The sequence below is a fragment of the Salmo salar genome, chromosome 13 (assembly GCF_965601325.2).
Source record: "Salmo salar chromosome 13, fSalSal1, whole genome shotgun sequence".
NCBI classification, from domain to species: Eukaryota; Metazoa; Chordata; class Actinopteri; order Salmoniformes; family Salmonidae; genus Salmo; species Salmo salar.
Genome location: NC_138303.1, coordinates 92,808,231 through 92,834,600, shown reverse-complemented (window position 1 = coordinate 92,834,600; position 26,370 = coordinate 92,808,231). Strand labels below are relative to the sequence as shown.

At 41.4% G+C, this 26,370-nt stretch overlaps 2 protein-coding genes across 3 annotated transcripts in view; both read left to right on the top strand.

Annotated features, from left to right (window-relative positions):
• Window positions 1-10,820, top strand: part of LOC106568232 (calcium-binding protein 1) — a 34,299-nt gene extending 23,479 nt beyond the window's left edge. The window contains exons 1-7 of one of the 2 annotated variants that reach the window (XM_082960454.1): window positions 3,078-3,248; window positions 4,168-4,198; window positions 4,971-5,114; window positions 5,650-5,759; window positions 6,062-6,136; window positions 6,269-6,341; window positions 9,517-10,820. In XM_082960454.1, coding sequence (XP_082816580.1) covers window positions 3,162-3,248; window positions 4,168-4,198; window positions 4,971-5,114; window positions 5,650-5,759; window positions 6,062-6,136; window positions 6,269-6,341; window positions 9,517-9,542 — 546 coding nt within the window. In that variant the 5' untranslated portion in view covers window positions 3,078-3,161 and the 3' untranslated portion in view covers window positions 9,543-10,820. Of the gene's footprint in view, window positions 1-3,077; window positions 3,249-4,167; window positions 4,199-4,970; window positions 5,115-5,649; window positions 5,760-6,061; window positions 6,137-6,268; window positions 6,342-9,516 lie in introns of those variants that run through there. The other variant, XM_014138391.3, reaches the window with a different exon arrangement.
• A 1,022-nt stretch (window positions 10,821-11,842) lies between these two features.
• On the top strand, window positions 11,843-23,766 carry LOC106568233 (glycerol-3-phosphate acyltransferase 4). The gene is made up of 13 exons (XM_014138395.3): window positions 11,843-11,965; window positions 12,763-13,318; window positions 17,349-17,418; window positions 17,529-17,823; window positions 18,041-18,115; window positions 18,221-18,310; window positions 20,347-20,440; window positions 20,617-20,732; window positions 21,113-21,168; window positions 21,329-21,414; window positions 21,505-21,633; window positions 21,826-21,905; window positions 22,072-23,766. The coding sequence occupies exons 2-13, from the start codon at window positions 13,154-13,156 to the stop codon at window positions 22,322-22,324; spliced, it is 1,509 nt and encodes a 502-aa protein (XP_013993870.1). The 5' UTR covers window positions 11,843-11,965; window positions 12,763-13,153; the 3' UTR covers window positions 22,325-23,766.
• Window positions 23,767-26,370: the final 2,604 nt, after the last annotated feature.

Sequence of the window (26,370 nt, the reverse complement as noted above, 5' to 3'; positions counted from 1 at the left end):
CTTAAGACATGTAGCTAGCTACCTAGGTAAACAAGGAACCTAGCTAGGTAAACAACATGTAAGATCACGTTAGCTTATGAGCCAGCCACCAAACGTTAGCTAGGGAGCCAGGCAGCTAACACTAGCTAACAGTACACTTTAGCTTGAAATGAAACCACTTTCTGTCAAAATTAGAAAAGTGTAATATCTGAAAATGTAGCTAGCTAGACTATTTTACCCGTATACGTCATCATGCATGATGGACGCGTCTCCCTGTCACCGATCCATACCACAAATGTCCTTAGTTTGAAGACGTAATCTGGAAACAGGTGTTTTCCCATCTCTTTAGCTATCATACTCTATTTCAAAACTCGATCCTCCAGAAAGTGAAGAACAACACTTATGCAGCTACATTTAAATAAAAAAAGCTGCGTTCAAAAGGATTACCAACACAGACTGACCAGCTCAAATAGATTAAAGCCTTCATTGAACTAATTTTTAACTAGGCAAGTCAGTTAAGAACAAATTCATACGCCTCGTTTCCTGAATCGGTTCACATTAGAGGCATGTCATATAGAGATACAGTACCAGTCAAAAGTTTGGACACACCTACTCATTCAAGGGTTTTACTTTATTTGTACTATTTTATACATTGTAAAATAATTGTCAAGACATCAAAACTATGAAATAACACATATGGAATCATGTAGTAACCCAAAAATTGTTTAACACATGAAAATATATTTTAGATTTTAGATAATTGAAAGTAGCCACCCGTTGCCTTGATGACAGCTTTGCACACTCTCTCTTTTCACATTTGTCCTCAAAGATCAACTGACAGCATTTTAGCAACATTAAATCTTATTAAAATCTGTTCATATAAACCCCCAGTAAGAATATGACACTTTATTATTTTTTTTACATTATCTGACAGGCGACCACTTAGATATGGCCATTTTCACATTTTCATAAATTCTTAGAATGTTTGGGAATGACATAAAATACAGCGTTTGTGAAAATTCTATAGCAATATAGAGTGGGGAAGCAGACGTAAGTTTGGACAATTAATAGACAGTGCAGTAAATAAAATAGAATAAAAACTTCTGTCTTGTCCAGGACCGGGCTACTGTAGGCAAATAAGCCATTTGTCACACAGGCCTGCCATCATTCACTTTGAACTGGACAGTGTGTTTACAGGAAGTTGCAACAGCAAGACTTTAGACCTGTAGAACACAATCGCCAAATGCCACAAAATACACCTGAATGGATTTCTGCAAATATCTAAATACCACGGGAGTCGTCTTACATTTGGGAACTTTACAGTTCTTTTGATCAAACAACATGAAAAGGTAGGCTATCTCTCCCTCAGTTATGCACATCAACAAGATGAACAACTAATGCTAGCCAGAGCAAGACGAGATAAAATCTAACGAAGGAACATTTTATAAACCCTATCAAACTTTTCAGCTAGTTGGCCTTCAAAATTGCACTGATAAACGATGGGGAATTGTAGTCTTCTGCAGCTTTTCTGCCAATACATGCTTGTCCCAACCAAGCACCCAAGCTTACTGGCTAAAGATGGTTAGCTTGCTAGCTAGCTACTTACAGACACAAATGAGAGAACACCTCACACTGACCATTTTTCTCACCCTAGCAGAGTTGGTTAGGCTGTTTACATGTTATCTATAGCGTTTACTATTACTTTTTTTGCCTACGTTTACTGACACCGATCATATTCAATAGGTGTTGCGCGTATGTAAATTCATCAGTTATTCTGGGCTCTGGCACTCAGATGAGAGTGCTCTGAAATTGGAGTAGCTAGCCAGAGGGAATTTGCAAATGCAAGAGATATGCTAACTGGATAACAGTTGTTCAAATTCTTGCTAGCTAACCAAATGACATTCCCAGCCTTTGTTACATATGTTCGTTTTTACCAAATTATTGAGACATTGAAACTGAAACAGTGCATCCCGAATGGAGGCAGCAAACAATGTACCAACCTGATAGCAATATTGTTCAGACTACCAAGAAATGTATTGGTGAATTATATGAATCATACATTAAACTGCATCCATCTATTCTGCCAACAATGTTGTCAGTTCCACTTTAAGTTGACTGCTCAGTGTTCCATGTATAGTGACACTTTCTGTCATAAGCCAGTCAGCATTCTAGTCTCTTACCACAGCTCCTCTCTGTCCACTGATGTCACTTTTCTCTTTGTCTGTCATTACACTGCAGAAAGGTTGGCCCTTATTTTTTTTACTTTTAAAGATTTCTTATGGTGGCCGATGTTCCCTTCCTATTTAATTAACCTGCTCTGTCTGTAATTAGGTCTGTGCGTTGTGTGGTCTGTCACTGACCCCGGGTCCACAGACAAATGAGTCATTGTAATGTAATGGCTGGAAGGATTTCCTTCTTTCCATCATTGGGACAATGGTTAATTGGAATGAGCACGAAGCCATCCGTCTCTTTTATATGTGTGTGGCTTTCTTGTCGTGAATAAAACCCTGTATTTAAATGGTATTTAGACAAAATGATGGATTGAGAACCTTACATTTTTAACCAATAATGAGTGTGATCATTGTCTGGGTACCTTACACAGGGATCATTGTGCCACTATTACACTGTGCATATGTCAAAAGCAGAATGGTTTGCAGATATTTGTTTGGGTCTTCCTGCGTGCCCACTCTTGGATTGTGCTGATTGCCTTAGTTAGCTGTTGTGTCCCTTTGATTATCTAACCCTAGCAGTGTGCTGAGTCAAATCAGTGTCCTCAGCTGTACGGAGACATCTTTGGGATGGGTGGCATTAATTGCCCTGTTCACTGAACCCAATCGCTGACTGTGTTCCTTCCACATGACTGACACCTTAACTAGCCCCATTACTATCCTGACCTCTGACCTCACTCACAGGGACTAACAGACATGTTCTCAGCCTCTCCACCACCACCTCCACTTCCGTCCACCCACCCTCATACCAGCTAGCCCCTTGTTGTTGACTGACTCCATGTTGTCAATCCACAAGCTGAGTCACAGTCTGTATACCTGTCTCTGCCCCTGCGCCTCTATCTCCTGGCCCCACACCCTGGATATCTGTGACCCCAGGACCAGAAGAAGAACTACAGAGCAGTGCAGTCCTGTGAGGAGGGGACTGGGGGGGCCTATCTTGAGCCACTAGTGGCTATGGCTCAGAACGGAGGCAACATGCACAACATACTGGGGCCTGCCTGCATCTTTCTACGCAAGGGCTTCGCTGAGAGCCGGCAGGCTGTACGTAAGTCCAGACACAAACAGACACATGCCCATAATGCATGCAGAGACACATTTACAGTTTCTAGCTACACGTAAGAAAACAAACATTTTCATACAAACTTACACCCAATCATACAGACATTTTGTCTTTGTCTGCTTCTTTTTCACCCACGTTGACCAATACACTCCTTATGGACTCAAAGAAGAAGGTAATGGACTCAAAATATCTGCAGTAACCTACATATAGAATGCTTGTCAGTTGGTGTGAAAATGAGCGCGTGCGACTGTGTGTGAGTGTTAGCACTCACTGCCATTTGTGCCACTCTGATAGAATGTAAGTGGTTGTGTTCCATGTTGTATTACCTTGACGGAATGTTAGACTGATTACTAAAGTCTGTGGAGCAGCAACAGGGTCATCTGTCTTCATCTGTCTCAGTCTCACTGTGATCAGTAGACTCAGTAGCAAGGCATTGTCATTAAGTGAAGATGTGCACTGACCTCTCCTTGGTAGAATGGCACCGTTCATAGCCTGTCATGATGATGTGTTCTGTTCTGTGATGCTATTAGGGGATGCAGGGGTGGGGTCGAGCTAATTCAAAGGCTAGATGTTAAACTTAAGAGAGAACAAATGGAACTCCTTCACCCTATGTTCCCCCAGGACTCACCACCAACCCTCAAAGTTGGCATGCACCTCTCAGCTAAGTAGATAGGCTACTCAAGCATCAAACAAATGTTCTAAACTAAGTTGCATTTGGGTTCATCATTACATGATTTAACACACAAAAAAACTGTGATTGCACATGTAACAAAAGTACTCTAAGATGTATTACGATTGTTAAGTTGATGATATCTCACACAAGAGTTTTCTAATTTCCTGAGACATCACTTGTAGAATGCCACTTGATGGATCCTAACCCTGACTTGTGATTCTTTACAGGATAGAGAGCTGAGGCCGGAGGAGATGGATGGTAAGTTTCATTATACAGGAGCAAACAGTATGAATTACAATGAGCTTTCAGATTGTGTATTGGACTGTAGCATTCCCAGGGGAGAACAACTGCCCCCTCTCATTGAAGCCACCGAAGTCCAAGGCTGACTACGGTACTGCAGGCAAGGTTAGATCCCTCATTATAGTGAATGGAAAAATGGCCAAGCTTCGTGGACAAGCTTCGTGTCATACACCAGATGTAGGTCCTTGAACCAATTATTTATAAATTGCACACAGAAGTGATAAGGATATTTTAGTGGCTAATGGCAGCCTGCAGTAACCCAGTCGGCCTTCAACTGCGTTGCTCAATGAGACGGGGCAGCACTGAGCTAACCTGCAACGTCACTTCCTTGAGTAGCTCAAACTGCTCATGTTGTGTCTCCATGAGACCCCATCTTAACTGACTCCAGTTGGCTTCAATGCGCTATTGAGTCTTCACATAGGAATGAATGGTGTCACGTGATCAATGGCTTTGTACATTCATATATATACAGTCATTGAGCAGTCCTCACTGGTTTAGATCCATACAAACAAAGGATCTGCCTGACTTTGGTAAAATCTCATTCTCGTGTTGAGTGCCTTTGGAATATTTTCAGCCTGCGGACTGTTTCAAGCTTACCTCTCACTCTCCCTCTTATGTTTATTATAACACCACACTCATTGTAGTAGTTAAAATAATAAGCCAACTGATGTTTTTTATAATGTGATTAAAAAGCACAATTGATCTTTCACACTATGCTTTCCTCTCTCAGAGTTGCGCGAGGCTTTTAAAGAGTTTGACAAAGACAAAGATGGCTTCATTGGCTGTAAAGACCTAGGCAACTGCATGAGAACCATGGGCTACATGCCTACTGAGATGGAGCTGATAGAACTGAGTCAGCAGATCAACATGAACTGTGAGTAACCGTACGTACGGTATGTGTGTCTATAAACGGGAGCATTATGGGAGGTCCTGCGTTCCTTTTTTCTATGCTCTTGCATTTTCCTCTATCCTTTTTTCTTTTGTTACACTCTCATATTATGTCCTTTCTTCCTTCTTTCTCTCTACTTCTAATACATGCTCTATGAACCCCCGTCCCCCGTCCCCTTCCACTAACACACACTAAAAGACACTTGCACACACCATTACACACAGAGGCTCTGAACATTCAAGGTCCAATACCTCTGATGTAGATCCCTTTAACAATTAACCCCGAAAAGAACATAACATTCGCTTCTATAAATACTATCTGGGCTTGGAGAAAATTGATGACTGAATATGATGTAGACACGACAGTAGCTTAAATTTTGCCAGTCTTTTCTCTCTCTCCCCTCTTTCAAGGCTGCGTATTTCTGTCATTGTACAAATGTCCCTGTAGATGTATTCTTGCGACATGTTTTGTGAATTTACATCTGACATCCTTCAACCTACGTTTATTCTTCATCACACAGTGGGAGGACATGTGGACTTTGAGGACTTTGTGGAGTTGATGGGGCCCAAACTTCTGGCTGAAACAGCAGATATGATCGGGGTCAAGGAGCTAAGGGATGCTTTCAAAGAGGTGAGGAGAAGAGATTGAGAGAGAGAGGAGTGGTATGGAATGGAAAAATAGTGAGGAGAACTTCTTTTTTTTACATATAAATGAGATAATAGAGAAAGAAAGAACAAAATCCGAAGGGGATGAAAGAAAGCTAGAAAGATTTAAGCTAAAATAAATTTCATTAAGTGAGGAGAAGCATTCATGTGTATGGGGAACTCATTAGTAATATAGGAAAGACGACGGTATTGGGGAAAGAGCAGAATACAATACTGCATGATTAACTAGTTCATTATTCATTATTCTATTCTCTCCTTCTCTCTCAGTTTGACACAAATGGTGATGGCCAGATCAGCACATCGGAACTCAGAGAAGCAATGAAGAAACTTTTAGGTCAACAGGTAAGAAAAGTGGTCCTTCTGTTTGAGTTTTTCTATCTTTCACTCAACCCGTCCACGCATCTGTCTGATCATGTCTCACTGTAGCCTACATTTGAGTAGTGCTTTTTCTCGGTTCTTTCCCTGTTCTACTAGGTTGGTCATAGAGACCTAGAGGACATCCTACGGGACATTGACCTGAATGGAGACGGCCATGTAGACTTTGAAGGTGAGCTACAGTATCTCAGTAGGTTCTAAGACACCTCTTTGTAGGATGTTATTTGACAGGTATTACAGTGCATTCGGAAAGTATTCAGACCCCTTGACTTTTTCCAAATATTTGTTACGTTACAGCCTTATTCTAAAATGGATTAAATCGTTTTTTCGCCCTCATCAATCTACACACAATACCCCATAATGACAAAGCAAAAACAGGTTTTTGGAAATTTTTGCTAATTTATAAAAAATACAAAGCTCTGTCAGGTTAGATGGGGAGCGTCATTGCACAGCTATTTTCAGGTCTCCAGAGATGTTCAATCGGGTTCAAGTCTGGGCTCTGACTGGGCCACTCAAGGACTTTCAGAGACTTGTCTTGAAGCCACTCCTGCATTGTCTTGGCTGTGTGCTTCGTGTCGTTGTCCTGTTGGAAGGTGAACCTTCACACCAGTCTGAGGTCCTGAGCGCTCTGGAGCAGGTTTTCCTCAAGGATCTCTCTGTAATTTGCTCCGTTCATCTTTCCCTCGATCCTGTCTAGTCTTACAGTCCCTGCCGCTGAATAATATCACCACAGCATGAGGCTGCCACCACCAGGCTTCAGCGTAGGGATGGTGCCAGGTTTCCTCCAGACGTGATGCTTGGCATTCAGGCCAAAGAGTTCAATCTTGGTTTCATCAGACCAGATAATCTTGTTTCTCATGGTCTGAGAGTCATTCGGTACCTTTTGGCAAACTCCAAGCGGGCTGTCATGTTCCTTTTACTGAGGAGTGGCTTCCGTCTGGCCACTCTACCATAAAAGCCTGATTGGCGGAGTGCTGTAGAGATGGTTGTCCTTCTGAAAGGTTATCCCATCTCCACAGAGGAACTCTGGACCTCTGTCAGAGTGACCATCGGGTTCTTGGTCACCTCCCTAACCAAGACCCTTCTCCCCAGATTGCTCAATTTGGCCGGGTGGCCAGCTCTAGGAAGAGTCTTGGTGGTTCCAAACTTCTTCCATTTAAGAATGATGGAGTGTGTTCTTGGGGACCTTCAATGTTTTGGTACCCTTCCCCAGATCTGTGCTTCGACACAATCCTGTCTCGGAGCTCTACAGACAATTCCTTCGACCGCATGGCTTAGTTTTTGCTCTTTTTTCTCTGACATGCACTGTCAACTGTGGGACCTTATATAGACAGGTGTGTGCCTTTCCAAATCATGTCCAATCAATTGAATTTACCACAGGCGGACTCCAATCAAGTTGTAGAAACATCTCAAGGATGATCAATGGAAACAGTATGCAGCTGAGTTCTATTTCAAGTTTCATAGCAAAGGGTCTGAATAATTTAGCAAATAAGGTATTTATGTTTTTATTTTTTTTATACATTTGAAAGCATTTCTAAAAATCTATTTTTTGCATTGTCATTATGCGGTATTATGTGTAGATTGATGAGGAAAAATGTAATTTAATCAATTTTGGAACAAGGCTGTAATGTAACAAAATGTGGAGGGGTCTGAATACTTTCCGAAATCACTGTATGTTCATTATTATTTCATTGTATGATATTGCAGCGCTTGACAAATCCCTGTCATGGTCCACTGTTCATATCAGGGGAGAACGACAGCCCCCTCTCATTGAAGCCATAGAAGTTCAACGCCCACTGCGGTATTGCAGTTAGCAGAAAACAGAATGCCCCACTATACTGTAGTATATGGAAAAATGGCAATCTTCATGGTCAAACTTTGTGTAAATAACAAACAAAAAAATCGAAGACAATCATGATACCAGTAATTGCTTCTAATACACCAGATGTAGGTCCTTGAACAAATTATTTTCAAATCGCACACAGAAGGATAATTTAGTTGCTAATGGCAGCCTGCAGTACCCGGTCAGCCTTCAATTTGAGTTAACCAATGAGATGGGGCAGCACTGAGCTAGCCTGCAACGTCACTTCCTGGAGTTGCTCAAACTGCACATGTTATGTCTTCATGATATGCCATCTAAACCTTCATTTGGCTTCAATGCGCTATTGAGTGTTCACATAGGAATGAATGGTGTCACATGATTGATGGCTTTGTCAATTCATATATACAGTCCAGAGGAGGCTGTTGGAGGAGCTATAGGAGGACAGGCTCATTGTAATGGCTAGAATGGAAAAAAGGGAATGGTAGGAAATACATCAAACAAATCCTTTTGCCAGCGCTGGTGTTGCAGACGGATATATCGGGCCGCTAATATATATATATTTTTTATTCTGATTTTTCAGGGGGTGCTGCAGCACCCTTCTGTGGCTATGCCAATAATCCCGTCACAATAATCCCGTCACACACACACATACCCAAGCACATGCATATACACACTCTCTCAGTGCCAATCCCCACAGATACAGTTTGAGGCAGGCTGATACTCTAGCATCATGCTAAGAGTGAGGTGGGAGGATGAAGGGAGTCAGGCTGTCTGTCAGATTATCTCCACACCAAAGGATTATGTCACCTCACAGATTACCAAGAGAACAAGGGAAGCATACCGCCAGTGGGACAAAAATAGCAATGTGCTGGTATTCTTACTAGAGTCATCCGTACGCTCTGCTTTCTCCAAACGTTAGATTCGCCCACACGTCTTACGCTCTAAATACATTCATATTTATAATCCACAGTGCTCATTTAGAAATAGAATCGTTGCTATGAAAATGTATTTATTTTTATTGGCTGATAGCAGCACATACAGTTCTTAAAAGCACTGTGACCTTCAGTACCATGCATTCCCTACACGTTAGGGCAGGGATCATCAACTAGATTCAGCCGCTGGACGATTTGTCTTGAGTGGATGGTCTGGGGGCCGGAACATAATTACAAATCATTTGTAGACTGCAAATTGACCGCAAGAAGCGCAAACATATATAACATTTGACTAAAACATGATCATTTCAAAAATTGCTTACATTTGTTTACGATCACATATACAGTGTCTCTCTATTATGCCTGGGAATATTTTGGAACAGATTTCCAAACTTAAAATCTCTTGGAGCTGATCTGCTGGTGTTTTACAGTCTTTTATGGGGGGGGGGGGGCAAATAAAATCACCCGTGGGCCAAATTCGCCAGTTGGGGATCAGGCCCTACACTTTATGTGAATCGTGTTCACTCTTTCTCTGTTGTTGTATTATTGTCTCTCGGTTTTATTAATCTCTCTCTTTTACGAATCTCCCTCAGAGTTTGTGCGCATGATGTCTCGCTGAGTTTAGGTCATGATACCTTTCCTGGTAAGAGAGGAAGAGAAGGAGAAGAAGAAGTGAAGGAGAGGCAGAGATGGCAGAGCCCTTACCGACAGACCTCTTACCTCAGACTTCTGAACTACAGAAGGAGAAAACGACATATCAACCCCGCTCTGCTACTGCCACATTTGAAGACATGCACAGAAGCTGAAGGAACAACATCAGTGATCATGATGATGCTGTTACTGCTGTCTCTAAGAGCAAAACAGAACAACAGCCAGCCTCCCACAGTTTTACATTGTACATTTCAGATATTAGAGAAAACATATCTAGGTGTTTACAGGGTCTAAAGAGCAATGTGATGTTTGAGCTACTTACACTCATTGCCATGGTTGGTTAATGCTGTAGCAAAGTAAAGGAGACACATTTACATTTTTAGCACTTTCTTTCTTCTGCCAACGTCTCCTATAACTATTCTAAAGCAGCATATTCCCTTCTGGGGCTTTGGACTCCTAAGATCAACTTTTTAATGGCAATATTATTATATCAGTGTACCAACTCTCAAAATATGTATTGTTTGTATGTGCGTTCTTGTGTGTTTTTGCACCTCAATTATCCTTTACTGTAAGATTCCATATGTCTTAAGCTACTGTACAGTTAGTGTCAAACCCATGGCATATGCTGGCTCTATCTTGAATTACATGCCATGTATTACCACGGATGCACTTTTTTAGATTTTATCATTATCAACACATATCGAGTTACATTATACGAGTTTTGAACAGATGGGTTCCTGCTTTGATAAATGGAAGATCCGTTTCATGAGAACCGAATACTCTGGGGAATGCGGTAGCAATCATAATTAATTGGTCTTCTTCTGGCCAAGCCAATACACCGTTTTTCACATTGTTTTGCATGAATACTAAGAATGCATGCTCCACTTATGATTTAACCAGACACACTGTCACTTCCCATGCAAATAAACAATGTGCACCACAAACAAACATACACACAGTATATTATTGTGGTGATCAACATAACACTGAAACCTGTGTGAGAATGTGTGTGTCTGTGTATGTTTGTGCGAGCGTGTGTGTGTGTGTGTGTGCGCGTGTGAGAGATCAGTGTGTATTTATGTACTGATGAGAGTGTTTATGTATGAGTGCTTGTGTGTTTTTTTGTGCGAGTCTCCCTTAGGCAGTCTTAATTGTGACTTTGCACGTGTCTTACTTGTGTGATTCTATGCATGCCAAATAGTAAAACAATGTGTAGCATAGTAGATGAGAATAAAGATTTTTGTTGCAAAAACACTGTGTGTGTGTGGGTGTGTGACCTCTGTCTGCATTCAGAGCAAACAGTCAGACAGGATCTGAACTAGCTGGATATACACCCATTAGCCTATAGGTTGCAAAAACCTGTCAGATCAGAAATAATATCCTTGATTAGAAAATATTTAGAGAATATGAATATGCATAGACCGACTCGAATTTCAACAGGGACAACTCCAATAAAGTGTTTTTTTCTCAAAGTTGGCGGGATGTCACGTGCATCACACTTATATCTGTACGCTCGTAACAACCTAAGCATTACAAAACTTATATTAGATCAAATAAACCTCACATATCAAAATAGCAATTCATTTTTATCTTAACTAATTTCGACACTCATTGCCCCGCCATTAAAAACTCCCTCACTTGCTTAATAATTTATTATCTGCTTGTGGGCAGATTTGTGGCGAAATAAACCTTCTCACTTCACCTCTTCTTTGCTATTAGTTAGAAAGGTAAAGGTATTTTTTGTTGGTGGAGAAAACATTTTGCAGATTTTAAGCAAATTTCTGCCATTCTACACAGTTTGGCATGGAGCTGAGAGACAATTTTACAGTTTTAATTCCTGCAATTCTATGCATTTTGCCATAGCTAATGCTATGTTCCTCTGGTCAAACATTATAACAAAACTAATTTAGTAAGCTGCTCCCAGACTGTCTAACTTTTATTTGATTGTTAGTTCTCAAATATGGTGTTATTAGAAAATATGTATAGTTACATTTCTTTTCTGCATGCTTTCTATCTGGTTTTGGTTGTTTAAATTGACACTGAAACTGCTTTTTCATCCCGAAAACGAACACTAAGAGACCTGCCTAAGAATTTTCTATACAAAAAAGTAGCTCCATATTAAAGGAATAGTTCGAGGTTTTGGCAATAAAGCCATTTATCTACTTCCCCAGAGTCGGGTGAACAGGAACACTCCTGGAATTTCTGCAGTGATCATAGACATTCAAACGAGATTGAGCCCCCCCTCCCTTCTCGGGTGCACTGCAGACCAGACTCAGATTTAAACAGAGAGGATTAGCTCGCAGTAAGAGGTCGATGATTGCAGACAGGGAGGGAGTCATGCTAATGATTGATGATGAGTTTCTCATATACGTTTCCTAATTTGCATATTTTGTGAGTATAATCGCAATAGGGTTTGGACATCATTACTGTTTGCAATTATTTGCTAGCTAGCAAGTTAGTAACTCTAGTTTAGATCCCGTGGAGTTGAGTTAATTAAGGGTGCGTTCATAATTCCCGCGGGCTATCTACTCCGGGTTCAGAGCACGCTCGTCTGAGGTTGCGTTTGTAAATTGCCTCCAGTGTGTCAGTGTGTTCTCGGTTGTTTGTAAATTCAGAGCGTTTCTCTCTCGGAGCGTTCAGAGCACACACACACTAGACGCTCTGACAGAGGAGAATGGCTGAAAACTAACGTTAGCTACATACGGAGAAGGGTTTTCAAGAGCTAGTAAGCAGCTTAGTTAGCTAACTTGCTCGCTAGCTAGTTTCAAGATTGTTATGTTAGCTAGCTAGATAGCTATTTTTTTTAGATATTGTTAGCCATCTAAATGTTAACAAGTAAATCCGCTTTGTAACAATACATTCTCTGAGTTCGAACTAGTTCTGTGTGTTCTGCATCTATTGTCCAAATGGGAAAGATTAGCCACCCTGATACTTGCTAGGTAACACTACTTAGCTAGCAATTTAGTAAGCTGCTAAACAGCTGTTGCTGTGTTGTTTACAACAGCACCATATGGGACCTCTACTAGTTATGTACTGTAGCTACTGACGTTTAATAACTCTGTAAGAGTATTATAACACTGAGCTAACTGTTCGTTAACATGGCAGTTGAACATCAGTTGTGTCCCACATCTAACTATTTAACCAGCCTTCACTATACAGGATAGTTACACCAATGTGTTTTTTTCCAGGGCAGTCTCATCCCTTTTGCTAAGGAACCATAAACAACAACCTATACAAACAGACTGGTGGTTTACCATTTTTCTTTTGAAGGATGGAACAAGTTGAGGACTGAAGTTTTGGATGCTCTGACATTGCTGGATCCTTTATTATAGTCTTCATGATGAGATCTGTCTGCTCTCCTAGACATTGACTCGAGCTTCCCCAGGACCAATGTGCCCATGAAGCCCTTGTTTCAGTGCAGGCTTCAGAAGCTGAGGCTATAAAGGGACTAGAGGACTAATCTGCAGCCTTAGTCCTGGTCCTGGACTTCTCTTTAGCCCTTTATCAGTCCTCCCTGTTCCCTGCCCTATCCCCTCACCACTCCACTGCACCACAGCCCCGGCCTCACCTGTGGCCAACATGGGCTGGTTCCTCCTCCCATTTGATAACCTGCTGTGTATGGTCCTTGGCATATCCTTCACTGTGGGATTCAGCTCGCTGCTAGTCATAGTCGTGCCGGCCGTCCTTGGAGTGTCTATTGGGATCCGCAGACTGTACATGAAGAGCCTTCTCAAGGTCTTTGAGGTGAGTTCGCTTCACACTGTCACAATGGGTCCGATTCCAACTCTAGTTAAGCATGCGTAAATGGAACGTAATTCCCTTTTTTATGCACTTTTCTCTATATGCGTATTCTGACCTTGAACTTAGACACACCTATTCTCATGCTTAAGATCTAGTGAACCTACCAGTTTCAAGTGGAAAAAGCATCTTTATTTTTTCTGATAGAAATGCCACCATTCTCCATGCACTGTAATTTACAACTTGATAAGAGCTAGTTAAATGAGTAATCAGTTTGGATAAGGTAATTATAAATAGAAATAACACTTGTTTTAGATCTATTTTACCTTATAATCGCTGGAGACATGTGAAACCAGTCATATGGCAGCAAACTGAAGCATAGCAACAGATCAACTTTCCCACAGTAATGTTTATGAAATGCTGTGGCATTATACAGAGTTTAAGTTGTACAGCCTTTTAACTTGCAGGGATGGGCACTCAAATGTCTTAGTTATAGGATACCCCCGACTTTCTCTTTTTCCTATTTCTATCATGTTAAATATTAGCCACTACCAGTATCGACTGTCAGTGGGCCTAATAACCACACATATTCAACTGCCAATTTACTGTTAGTTCCCTTCAGTTGGTATAGGTTACATTATCATTCCATTTAATTACATTGTTTCGTTTACCTTCGTTTGTTTCCTCTGTAAATGCCGGCACGGCCCTGTGGTTATTGCTGAGGATCATTAGTAACAGTTGATCATATAAAAAAAAAGACACGTAGGCTAATTAAATCGTAATGGAGTGGTGCGCAGACCAAGCAGTAACAGTCTGAACCCGACGCACCGCGCAACACTTGGCCGTGTCATCACACAGTTACATGGTTAGTGCAGGTAGTAGACGAGGGTATTGTTGTAGACTGTTCTCCCTATTATAATTCTATCTACACTAATCTTCCAACATTACCAGGGGTTGAAGAACTGAATGTGGAAATTTTCTGAATGAATCAAACCACCGTTTTCGTTCTTTTGTTTGTAAAGGCTCTCCAAACCTGTTTTTTTATGATTCATAAATACTTTCCTAAACCTAAATAATCTACAAAATCTTAGTATTTTTAAATCTACCAATTGGTGCTGAAACGGAGACGAATATGCATATATTTAGATGGCTTTCTTTAATTGATTCCTAATATTCAGAACCCGTTCTCTCGATATATTCTTGTGTGTATGTAGACAAAATTCTACTTAAAAGGATGGCTTAAGATAAAAGTACTGAAAACCCTATTGAATGAAAACTCCACGAGAAAATCTGTCGGCCAGCAAATGAGAGGGTTTTCAGTAGTTTAATGAAATTTATTCAGAGCGCGCAAGAGAGTGTTATGCAACTGAATAAGGTAAGTCTGAATACCAACTACTGAGAAGTGCATAGAAAAGGCGTCAATTCCTAAGTCAGAATTGGGCCCTTAGTGAATGCCTGCTTCGAGATATTTAAAAAAACTTTGATAGGCGACTTGCATACTCAAATACAAAGTAATTGTATTCCAGTTTTAATGTATGAACTTGAACTATGCCTATATTTTGAATTAGCTTAGCAGTAAGGGGAGTTCATCTAAGGCCAGGCTCAATTTAGAATAGCTGCCCTTATTCCACCCCAGGTTGTCTGATCTGCTTTGTGGAGAGAGTAGTCACCTCAGCTTGGCTCTTTTTTTCTCCTAATGTGGTCAGTCAACTTCACTGAGAATAAATGGCATTATGGACATTGTTCTGTGGAGCAATTCATATAATTTTATTTTTCATTCACTAAAGTGAGCACGAGAGACCACTACCCTCAGTGGATTTGTCAAATTTGTCCTCTGGTCGCAGTGTGTGTGTGGTCTTTGCTTCTCCCCTACCACATGACATTTGACATCAACCTGTTGCATCTGTCAGGGGCATGTCACAGTGCCTCTGGCTGTAAGTGCTGAATTAGCCTAGCAGCATTGCACTTTCAAATTACTAGGGATTTCATATCAATATGATTATAATCTCCTACACATTCAAACAAAGGCTTGAGGTTCTTTTCAAGGAAATCATGAGTGAATTAGGCCTAGGTGTGGGGCAGCCACAGGAATTGTGGAGGAAATGGTTTAAGAAGGGATATACAGTAGAGGTCTTCACAGGTCCACCCGAACCTGAATATCCGACCCGGGACCCGAGCAGGTCCAAATTCTATGTAACCACAGCTGATAGACCCAAATAGACCTGACCACTTCTGGTTCGGGTCTGATTGTCCTCGGGTCCGTTCGGATCCTCCTTTTTTATGGGGCGGCAGGTAGCCTAGTGGTTAGAGTGTTGGGCCGAAAAGTTGCTAGATCGAATCCCAGAGCTGACAAGTGTGGTGGCTAATTTCTGCATTACCAAATGAGGAGAGTTACAAACTTCACACACAAGTCAGTTATACTTAAAACTACATATTTAATAATTAAGATGCTTTTGCAAAAGCACTTGACCTTCAATGATGCCATTGAAAAAGTGATTATACAAAAGTACAAAGATCTTTTATACCCAAGACCCACCCCTCTCAACGTACACGACGAACAACAGATCTTAGGAACAGTTCACAAAGGTTAAGTTCTGTATGAAAGATATCTATAAAACATAGCAGACAGCAACTGCTATATCAACAGTGTTCATTGTATAGACCAGTATCTGGTCCTCCTACCCCAAACTGGAACCGTCTCTCCCTGGTACCGTATAGAACAGAACCATTAGCTCATCCAATGGCATAAATCAATTGACAACTCTAGATACTCCCATCTCCAGTAAACCCCCTCTTGACTCCACTCCTGGACAAGCTCACTGAGGGGAGTGAGCCTCTAGGTCATGCACTATCCCAGGATAAGTGCAAGATCTAGAGAGAGGACATCCAATGGTCCCAGACACTGCCATACACCACCTCACAACATAGAAAAGGAGGGAGTGACTTGCGCACAGACATTGTGGAGACAAGTAATTGGTTCCCCATTAATCACGCCATCCCTTCACATGGTTTAAGAATAGGTAAAGACACATTCACATATGAAGACAATGTTTCATTCTGACTTCTCCCCTCTCTGGGCCCCAAGTGACTGAGCCCTAGCTAAGGGAAAAGTACAACTGTCAACACCAGAGTCCAAAGGGCGCCATCCTAATGACAAGTATCTCACATAAGCATATTATGCTAATAAAACATCTTACTTATCTATGTTACCCAACTAATTCTGATTCATCCGCCACACAAGATAAAAATCTGTCATTCTGTCCCTGAACAAGGCAGTTAACCCACTGTTCCTAGGCTGTCATTGTAAACAAGAATTTGTTCTTAACTGACTTGCCTAGTTAAAGGTAAAATATTAAATAAATACAAATTTAAAAATGATTGGGTTGGTTAGGGTCCTTCCGGGTCCATACCTCCTAATATACAATAACATGGAGAGGTACACTGCTCTGTAATATGTGTTCTGTGGTTATGTATATAACATGCAGTGACGTGATCTTTGCAGGTGGTACTGTTTACATTAAGGGAGCCCCAAATAGTTGAGTTGGCCAACTTGAAGTATAGCTACTGTTATTATATTGATTGCTAATTGCTGACCCATAAAATACACAGTGAACATCTTTTGCGGTCATACAGTGCTGTGGGCTGCTTTCAGTCTCTCCCTCAGGGGAAACCACATGCCCCCCAAATACTCCAGACTGCCTGTTTCATGCTTATGGGCCTGTCTAAGATATTCTCTGTGGATCTGCTTACTCAGCTCTTGACTCCTTGTCAGTTGTACCATGTGATGTAGTCTTGCTAGGCCAGGCTAACATAATCATTTATGAGATAGTCTTGGGGACCAGACTATCTGTGATGCAACTTCAGGCTTATGAATGAAGATATCATGGCACAGAGAAATGATTGCTTCTCATCAAATGATAAGAATTATGAATATAAATGTCATAAGCTTTAGAATATGGCTTAAAAATACCTTTGGGATAGAATTCATGGCTTAAAGTTAATGTACAACTAATGTATGATACCCCCCTCTCTTTAGTGGGCTACTGTGCGGATGGAGAGAGGCGCAAAGGAGAAGAATCAACATCTTTATAAACCCTATAGTAATGGTACGACCTTTCAATGTACATCTCTCACTTATGGGAATGGCAATGTCTCTGTTGTTGCATTAACTCTGTCTCTCTTTCCATCCCTCTCCCTCCCTCCCTCTCTGTCTCAGGTATCATAGCTAAAGAGCTGTCCTCTCTGGAGCAGGAGATCCAGGAGCTCCGTGCCAGCGGCACCACTCTGAGCTCTGAGCCTGAGTTTGAGATGGCGGACATCGTGTATTTCTGCCGGCGGGGGGTGGAGAGCATCGTGGATGACGAGGTGACCAAGCGCTTTTCTGCTCAGGAGCTGGAGTCCTGGAACCTGCTGACCCGCAGCAACTTCAACGCCCGCCACATCAGCCTGCGACTCAGCGTGCTCTGGGGACTGGGTCTCTTCATCCGCTATGGCTTCCTGCTGCCACTCAGGTCAGAGGTCAAGAGTCAGTCAGCATCTAAGGCAGGAAACGTCTTTGCTAGTTATAGGCCAACAAAGAGCTGTTGTGGATGTCAAGAAGTCTACAAATTCGATTTATGAGAATTGTGTTTATTTAGCATGAAAGACCGTTTTTTTTGTGGTTTTTGCACATCACAACTTTTGTTGTAAACAGAATTTATATGTGGTGGGCTGTTTTGTGTTCTACAGGGTTACTCTGGCAGCCTCTGGTATTGGTCTGCTTGTGGTCTTGACTACCATAGTGGGCTTCATACCAAGCGGCTGGTACGTTTCCACCAACACCCTCAGAATTACCACAAACTTACAGTACCTTATCTACAAGATTTTGTGTTGGTGAAAGCCTTATTGTAAGTGTGTTGATCTCCTCAGGTTAAGGACGTACCTCAGTGAGAAGATTCATCTGATGTCTTATCGCATCTGTGTCCGATCCCTAACTGCCATCATCACCTACCACAACAGGTACTGTAGACCAACCAAATGCTCACTGGCTAGTATTCACAACATCAGCTCAGACAACAGAGACACAAACCTACTGTATTTTGTCACAGCTTTCTGCCCATTTAGTGACTCACCACCCTATCTTGTACTGAGCTCAAAGCCAGTCTTACAGTGCCTTCAGAAAGTATTCATACCCCTTGACTTATTCCATATTTTGTGTTACAGCCTGAATTCAAAATGGTTTAAATTGATTTTTTTCCTCACTCATCTACACACCATACCCCATAATGACAAAGTGAAAACATGTTTTTAGAAATGTTAGCAAATTTATTGAACATTAAATAAATAAATAAATAATAATTTACATAAGTATTTACACCCCAGTCAATACTTTGTAGAAGCACCTTTGGTGGCGATTATCAGCTTTGCACATATGGATTTGGGGATTTTCTCCCATTCTTCCTTGCAGATTTTCTCAAGCTCTGTTAAGTTAGATGGGGAGTGGCAGTGAACAGCAATCTTCAAATCTTTCAACAGATTTTCAATGTGATTCAGGTCTGGGCTTTAGCTGGGTCACTCAAGGACTTTCACATTCTTGTTCTAAAGCCATCCCAGTGTTACCTTGGCTGTATGCTTGGGGTCATTGTCTTGTTGGAAAGTAAATCTTCACCCCAGTCTAAGGTCTTTTGCACTCTGAAGCAGGTTCGTATCAAGGATCTGCCTGTATTTGGCTCCATTCATTGTTCCCTTTATCCTTACCAGTCTCCCAGTCCTTGCCGCTGAAAAGCATCCCCATAGCATGATGCTGCCAGCACCATGCTTCATGGTAGGGATGGTTTTAGACGGGTGATGAACTGTTCCTTGTTTTCTCCAGACATAGCACTTTGCATTCAGGCCAAAGATTTCTGTTTTTCTCATCAGACCACAGAATCTTTTGCCTTATGCTCTGAGTCTTTCATGTGCCTTTTTGCAAACTCCAGGTGTGCTGTCGTGCCTTTTTTTCAGGAGTGGCTTCTGTCTTGCCACTCTCTCATAAAGCCAAGATTGGTGAAGTGCTTTAGACACTTGTCCTTCCGGCAGGCTCTCCCATCTCAGACAAGGAACTCTGTAGTTCTGTCAGATTGGTCATTGGGTTCTTGTTCACTTCCCTGACCAAGGTCCTTCTTGCCTGGTTGCTCAGTTTGGTTGGACGGCCAGCTCTTGGCAGTCTGGGTAATGCCATATGTTTTTCAATTTCCCAATGACCACTGCTCTTGGAAACGTTCAACATTCTAGAAATTGCTTTATACCCTTCCCCAGATATATATGCCTCATCACAATTCTATCTCCGAGATCTACAGACAGTTCCTTGGACTTCATGGTATAGTTTCTGCTCTGACATGCACTGTCAACTGTGGGACCTTATATAGACAGGTGTTTCTTTCTAAATCATGTTCAAACAATTGAATTGGCCACAGGTGGACTCCAATGTTTTTTATATATTTATTTTATTTAACATTTATTTAACTAGGCAAGTTAGTTAAGAACACATTCTTATTTACAATGACGGCCTACCGGGGAACAGTGGGTTAACTGCCTAGTTCAGGGGCAGAACGACATATTTTTACCTTGTCAGCTCGGGGATTCGATCCAGAAACCGTTTGGTTACTGACCCAACGCTGTAAACACTAGGCTGCCTGCTGCCCCAAATCAAGTTGTAGAGACATCTCAAGGATGATCAAAGGAAATTGTCAGCACCTGAGCTACATTTGGAGTGTCAAAGCAAAGGGTTGTGAAAATGTATTTCATTTTCAGTAAATTAGCAAATATGTCTGTTTTCATGTTTTCACTTTGTCATTATGGGGTATTGTGTGTAGATAGATGGGTGTGATTTAAAAAATGTAATCCAGTTGGAATTCAGGCTGTAATACAAAATGTGGAATAAGTCAAGGTGTATGAGTACTTTCTTTAGGCACTGTATGTCAATTAGGGTGGCACACACTGGTTGTTGGTAGTTTTATGAGAAAGGCGGTTTTGTTAATGTGTCTCATTCAGTCGTTTCTTTGCTCTGCCGACAGTGAGAACAAACCAAAGAATGGAGGCATCTGTGTGGCGAATCACACAACTCCCATTGACGTCATCATCCTGGCCAATGATGGCTGCTATTCTATGGTACTGTATGTAAATCCTAGTGTGTAACAGTAAGCATTGTGTGCCTGTTTAAATCTGTGTGTCTGTGTGTGTGCTAGTACGGAATATGTGGGGTGCTTGGGAGACAGATGTATAACCCATTCTTTGCCAAGATGTTTAGTTCAAGATTCCCACTCAGTCTTCACTTCCTCTCTCAGGTTGGCCAGATCCATGGTGGTTTGATCGGGGTAGTCCAGAGAGCCATGGTGAAATCCAGCCCCCACATCTGGTTTGAGAGATCTGAAGTCAAAGACCGTCACCTTGTGGCCGAAAGGTAATACTGCAGCTGCATGTTGCGGAAACCATACTTTCCTTCCGTTTCTCATTGTCAGACTTGGCGAAGGCATTAAAAAGCAGTGAATACATCCTTATAATGTGGTGAAAACAGTTATATTATTCATAGCGCTGTGACGGTCATGGAATTTTGGATGATGGTTTTTGTTGCACATTTTCTCCTCTCCTTTACTCCGGACTGCATGTGCTGCCATAGAAATATGCTTCCTAATTGTGATCATTGTCAGCTCTTCGTTCGACAGTTATTTTATTTTCATGACGGTCTTCATCCATAACCGCCGGTTATATTGTAATATGGTAATTTCCCCATCCCTAGATATTAACATGTTATTTACACTGTTCTGTATTTTCTTTTTCCAGGCTTAGCAATCATGTAGCAGACAAAACTAAACACCCCATCCTCATCTTCCCAGAGGGTTAGTATGAAAACTGACCCTTTTCTGATGGATCAAGTGCTGCTCAAATAGAAATGAGATATGGCAACTAATGAAGGCTGTAATGATGATAAAAATACACCCTATGTCGGATCTGTGTGAGTGTCACGCCGCAGCATTACACAATGTGTTTCTCACTCAGGCACCTGCATCAACAATACCTCAGTGATGATGTTCAAGAAGGGCAGCTTTGAGATAGGCTGTACTGTCTACCCTGTGGCCATTAAGGTAGTTTCTCCCTCTCTCTCTACTGCCGTTTTGTCTATAATTCTCTCTCAACCACCTAAACCCGCTCCCTTTGACCTCTCCCTGTGACAGTATGACCCTAGGTTTGGCGATGCGTTCTGGAACAGCAGTAAGTTTGGGATGGTCAACTACCTGCTGAGGATGATGAGCAGTTGGGCCATCGTCTGCAGTGTCTGGTACCTTCCACCTATGAGCAGAGAGGTGTGGCCTTTATTTTGGTTTAGCCCAGTAACATTGTTATTCTTGATTTGTATAATGCAGTTATAAACAAGGGAATCCCCTAAGGTCTAGACCTAAATAATCCTGACAGTGATAACTCAAAAACTCCATCCTTGTATGGAGACTCAATGTTAACTGTCTGACTGAGCCATCTCTGTTGTTGTGTCTGCGTAGGAGGGAGAGGATGCAGTGCAGTTTGCCAACAGAGTAAAAGCAGCCATCGCCACGCAGGGAGGACTGGTGGACCTGCTCTGGTGAGTTTCAGTGAATACGCATCTCACACACACACACACACACACAGATTCTATCTAGCACGATTCCAAGCTGTGTGTTTATCATGGTGTGGACTTTCTTGTAAGTGTATATGTGTTGAGGGTTGTACAAAACTGCTCTTCCCTGTGTTTATCTGTCTGCTCTAAGGGATGGAGGGCTGAAACGAGGGAAGGTGAAAAATACTTTCAAAGAGGAGCAGCAGAAGCTGTACAGCAAGGTGCTGGTTGGAGACCAGGAGGACCAAGGTGAAGACAGACCACAGGAAGAAGAAGAAGAGGGGGACCAAAATGAAGACGGACCACTTGAAGATTACACACCCAGACCACTGGAAGACTGCTCTCTGAGACTACAAGAAGAAAAGGAGGAGAGAGGCTCAGAGACACCAATGAAGGACCAATGAGGGTGGGGGTTCCATTCCTACCAGGTCATTAAGTGTCAGTGGAGCCCCACTCACTGTCTTGGTGAGGCACTAGACCAGAGGATTTATTGGATTGGAAGCCTTAAAGTAATTTCAATAACAATGAACTACTCAGAGACCATGTAGTGCAACTGAACAAGTATCATTTTCTACAGGCTGTAAGCCACGTACTTTTGCGTTTGTGCTGCACTATGCACAGTCATTTTATGAATGTTAACTGTTTTAATACTGTATTTAAATATTTATCTTTAATATTTTCTTTGTATTTATGCTATTTTGACCAGTATATTTGGGTCGTTTTGGGTAGTGCAATTAGGTCCCCCACAACTTCATTAAAACAATGTATCATAAAGAGCACGTTAAACTTAATAAAATTAATTTCAGCCTGTTTTGGCCTTCCATGGTGACATCACCATACAGTAAATGAATAGACCAATAAGAAAGCCAAACCTCCTGTCAATAACAGCACATTTTTCACTTTTCCCCTCCCCACTCAGACTGCTCCCAGACGAATCCTAGCAAAATTCTTGCTTGAGAAATTGCACTTTGCTAAGAAGCTATTCTTGTTAGTTTTCAATTAAAATTGTAAAAAATAATCACATAAAGGTTATTGTTACCCAGAAATGATTTGATATTGAGATAAAAATGGCTGCATTGGACCTTTTTTAAAGTAACAGGGTTGACTTAACAGTTTGAAGTTTTCATCTTAAATCAGCCATAACTTGTGTGCAATAGGGAGGGGCAATTGAATGCACGCTTCATCCCAATTATTATTATTATTTTACATTTCTACCCGATCTATCTATGGGAAACATTCCGTTTTCCACCACACAACACCAGAAAATGACCAAAAAGCTTTTACATTATGATTTGACTTTAGATTTTCATAGTTTCTTTAGAAAAAAATATTTTATAAAAGGAATAGTTTAAATTAGAGTTCCGTTAATGTAACAGGGTGGCCGCTAAAATGAGGGACCAATTTAAGTTATTCACTTATCGCGTGAAGTAAATAATAATCTTCAGAAATGACTTTGTCAAAGCAATAGGATAACTAGGGCTTTACAATGATGGAGAAATGTTTGGGTTAAAATCCTACTAGAAGTCACGAGGGACATGTCAAAATGCAGATTTTTGGCACTTTAGCAAGTCTTTAGTCACAAAAAAATCTGTTAATGTTAAATGGCACTTTAATATAACAGGCTTTTCAATATTGGTGCACAATTACTACTTCAAATATCAAAGGGAGGCAAAAGGCACTATTCGTTGAACGATCCATTTATGCATATTGTGAAAACAGGAGGAAAGGTTACAAAGCCACAGCAGACCAAAGATGCAGATAATAGGTCAAACTGTGTCATAGTCCTAGACAATAGAGAACATGACTGACTGTTACCATGTTATCAAAATAAGCTTTGTTGTACAATTAATGGTAAAATGTATTGCATTTCTAAAAGTCAACAATATTGTCATGAATTCAGCTCCGAGTACACATCCTGGTATTCCATCTGGTCCTGCTGTCTTGCAAATGTTAACCTGTTTAAAAGGTCTTACATTGGCTATGGAGTGCGAGATCTCACAGTCGTCCGGAACAGCTGGTGTTCTCATGCATGCTTCAGTGTTGCTTGTCTCGACTCAAGCATAGAAGGCATTTAGCTCATCTGGTAGGCTTGCGTTGCTGGGCAGCTCGCGCATGGGTTTCCCTTTGTAATCCGTGATAGTTTGCAAGCCCTGCCACATCTGTCTAGAGTCAGAGCCGGCGTAGTAGAATTTTGATCTTAGTCCTGTATTGATTCTTTGCCTGTTTGATGGCTCGTTGGTGGTCGTAGCGGGATTTATTATAAGCGTCCTGATTAATGTCCCGCACCTTGAAAGCGGCTGCTCTAGTCGCTATGGGGGTGATGTCATCGATGCACTTATTAATGAAGTCGGTGACTGATGTTGTAAACGCCTCAATTTTATTGAATCAATCCAGGAACATATTCCAGTCTGGGCTAGCGAAACAGTCCTGTAGCTTAGTATCTGCTTCATTGGACCACTTCCGTATTGAGCGGGTAAGCAGAAAGCAGGAGGATAGAGTTATGGTCTGATTTGTCAAAAGGAGAGTGAGGGAAGGCCTTGTATGCGTTTCTGTGTGTGGAGCAGTGGTGTTCGGTGCTGTTTAAGATTTTTTTTATGAGCATGGCCTTATTTCTATTACAGCATATTGGTTGACTATCATTCATATTTCATTCACCCAGCTCAATGTAACATTGATAGGTTTAGGCTACTACATGATACTAAAATGTTCCCTATACCCATCATGTGGTTGCTACAACCTAGCCTACGAATGAAAGTTTACAACATAGGTGCACAGGTCGAGAGAAATTTGAGTAATCAAGGTTACAGACATTGGCACATTCAATACCACCTTCCACAATCTAGCCTGCATCTTACTGATCTAGGGTGTAATCATTAGTCCAAATTTAGGTATGTTTATCCCCATTTCGCTTGCTTCCGTTTAAGAAATGTTTTTCAACATAATCGGCGGACTGGAAAGACTACAGCCCTGATTACATGCAAACACAGTTCACTTTCATAGCAGCCACAAACAGCATGATCCCTTTGTTCGTTAGATAATTTCTTCTTGCATCTATGTGCTCTCCTCTCAACTTTCCCGCTTGTGGACTTTAGTACACAACACATCAGCTGTCTGTGACCAGGCGAAAAACCTTTCCAAGCCAAACTTTCACATCATAACCACTACACACCCTCCATCGTTGTCCCCATATTAGCTAATGTCATGTCAACATAGCTACTAAATCTAACGTGTTAGTTAACCTGCTAAAATCATGCAGCATAGTGTACAGTTAGCAAGCAGTCCAGCAGTTACACCGGCGGGCCCCGGTAGCAATAAATTAATAAAACCAGTGTTGGATAGCCATAGCCAGCTAGAAAACATAGCATCCCTCTCTATTTGAGCCGGGTGTTTGAGTAGACTAAACTAGCTAGCTGCATTTGCTAGCTAAGTAAATGAAAAAAAAATACAAAATATAGCTAGCTCTCTCCCTTGCTTTTCCTTCATTTTGGAAAAAATGCAGCTATTGTCTTTCTCTCTCTTTGAGTCAACGACTCAACACATTTTATATACTGCAGTGCTAGCTAGCTGTAGCGTATGCTTTCAGTACTAGATTAATGATTTGATCCTTTGATTGGGTGGACAACATGTTAGTTCATGCTGGACGAGGTCTGATAGTTTGGAGGTTGTCCTCATTTCTGTGTAAGTCTATGGAATGTACCCAGAGGAGGACGGAAACTAGCTGTCCTCCGGCTACACCGTGGTGCTACCTTAGAGTGCTGTTGAGGCTACTGTAGACCTTCATTGCAAAACACTGTGTTTTCATCAATTATTTGCTGATGTGAATACATTTAGTATAATTTTATTTAAAAAGGATAACTTTTGAGACATTTCACAATAAAAAAAAAAGAAGAAATTCACTGAGGAGGATGTCTTTCCCCTTCTCCTCTGAGGAGCCTCCACTGGTGTGGAGTAAAGTTGATCTAGAGCTTTGTCACTTCTAGTTGCACAGGTGACACGCTGGTAAAAATGAGATTAAAATCACCGGCCACGAGAAAGGCTGCCATTTTAAAAATGTTTTGGTTATGGCCCTATACAGCACATTGAGTGTGGTCTTAGTGCCAGCATCGGTTTGTGGTGGTAAATAGACCGCTACAAAAAATATAGATAAGCTCTCTTGGTAAATAGTATGGTCTGCAGCTTATCCTGAGGTATTCTAACTCAGGCGAGCAAAAACTTGAGACTTCCTTAACATTAGAGTAATCGTGCTCAATGTACGATCTGTTGTTAACAAAGATACACACCCCTCCTCCTTCCTTCGCCTTACCCGAGTCTTCAGTCCGGTCTTGATGATGCATGGGGAAGAAATGTGAGATCTATATTATTCATGTCCTCGTTCAACCACAACTCTGATAAACATAGGATATTACAGTTCTTCAGGTCCCATTGATAGGATAGTGTACAACGGAGTTTG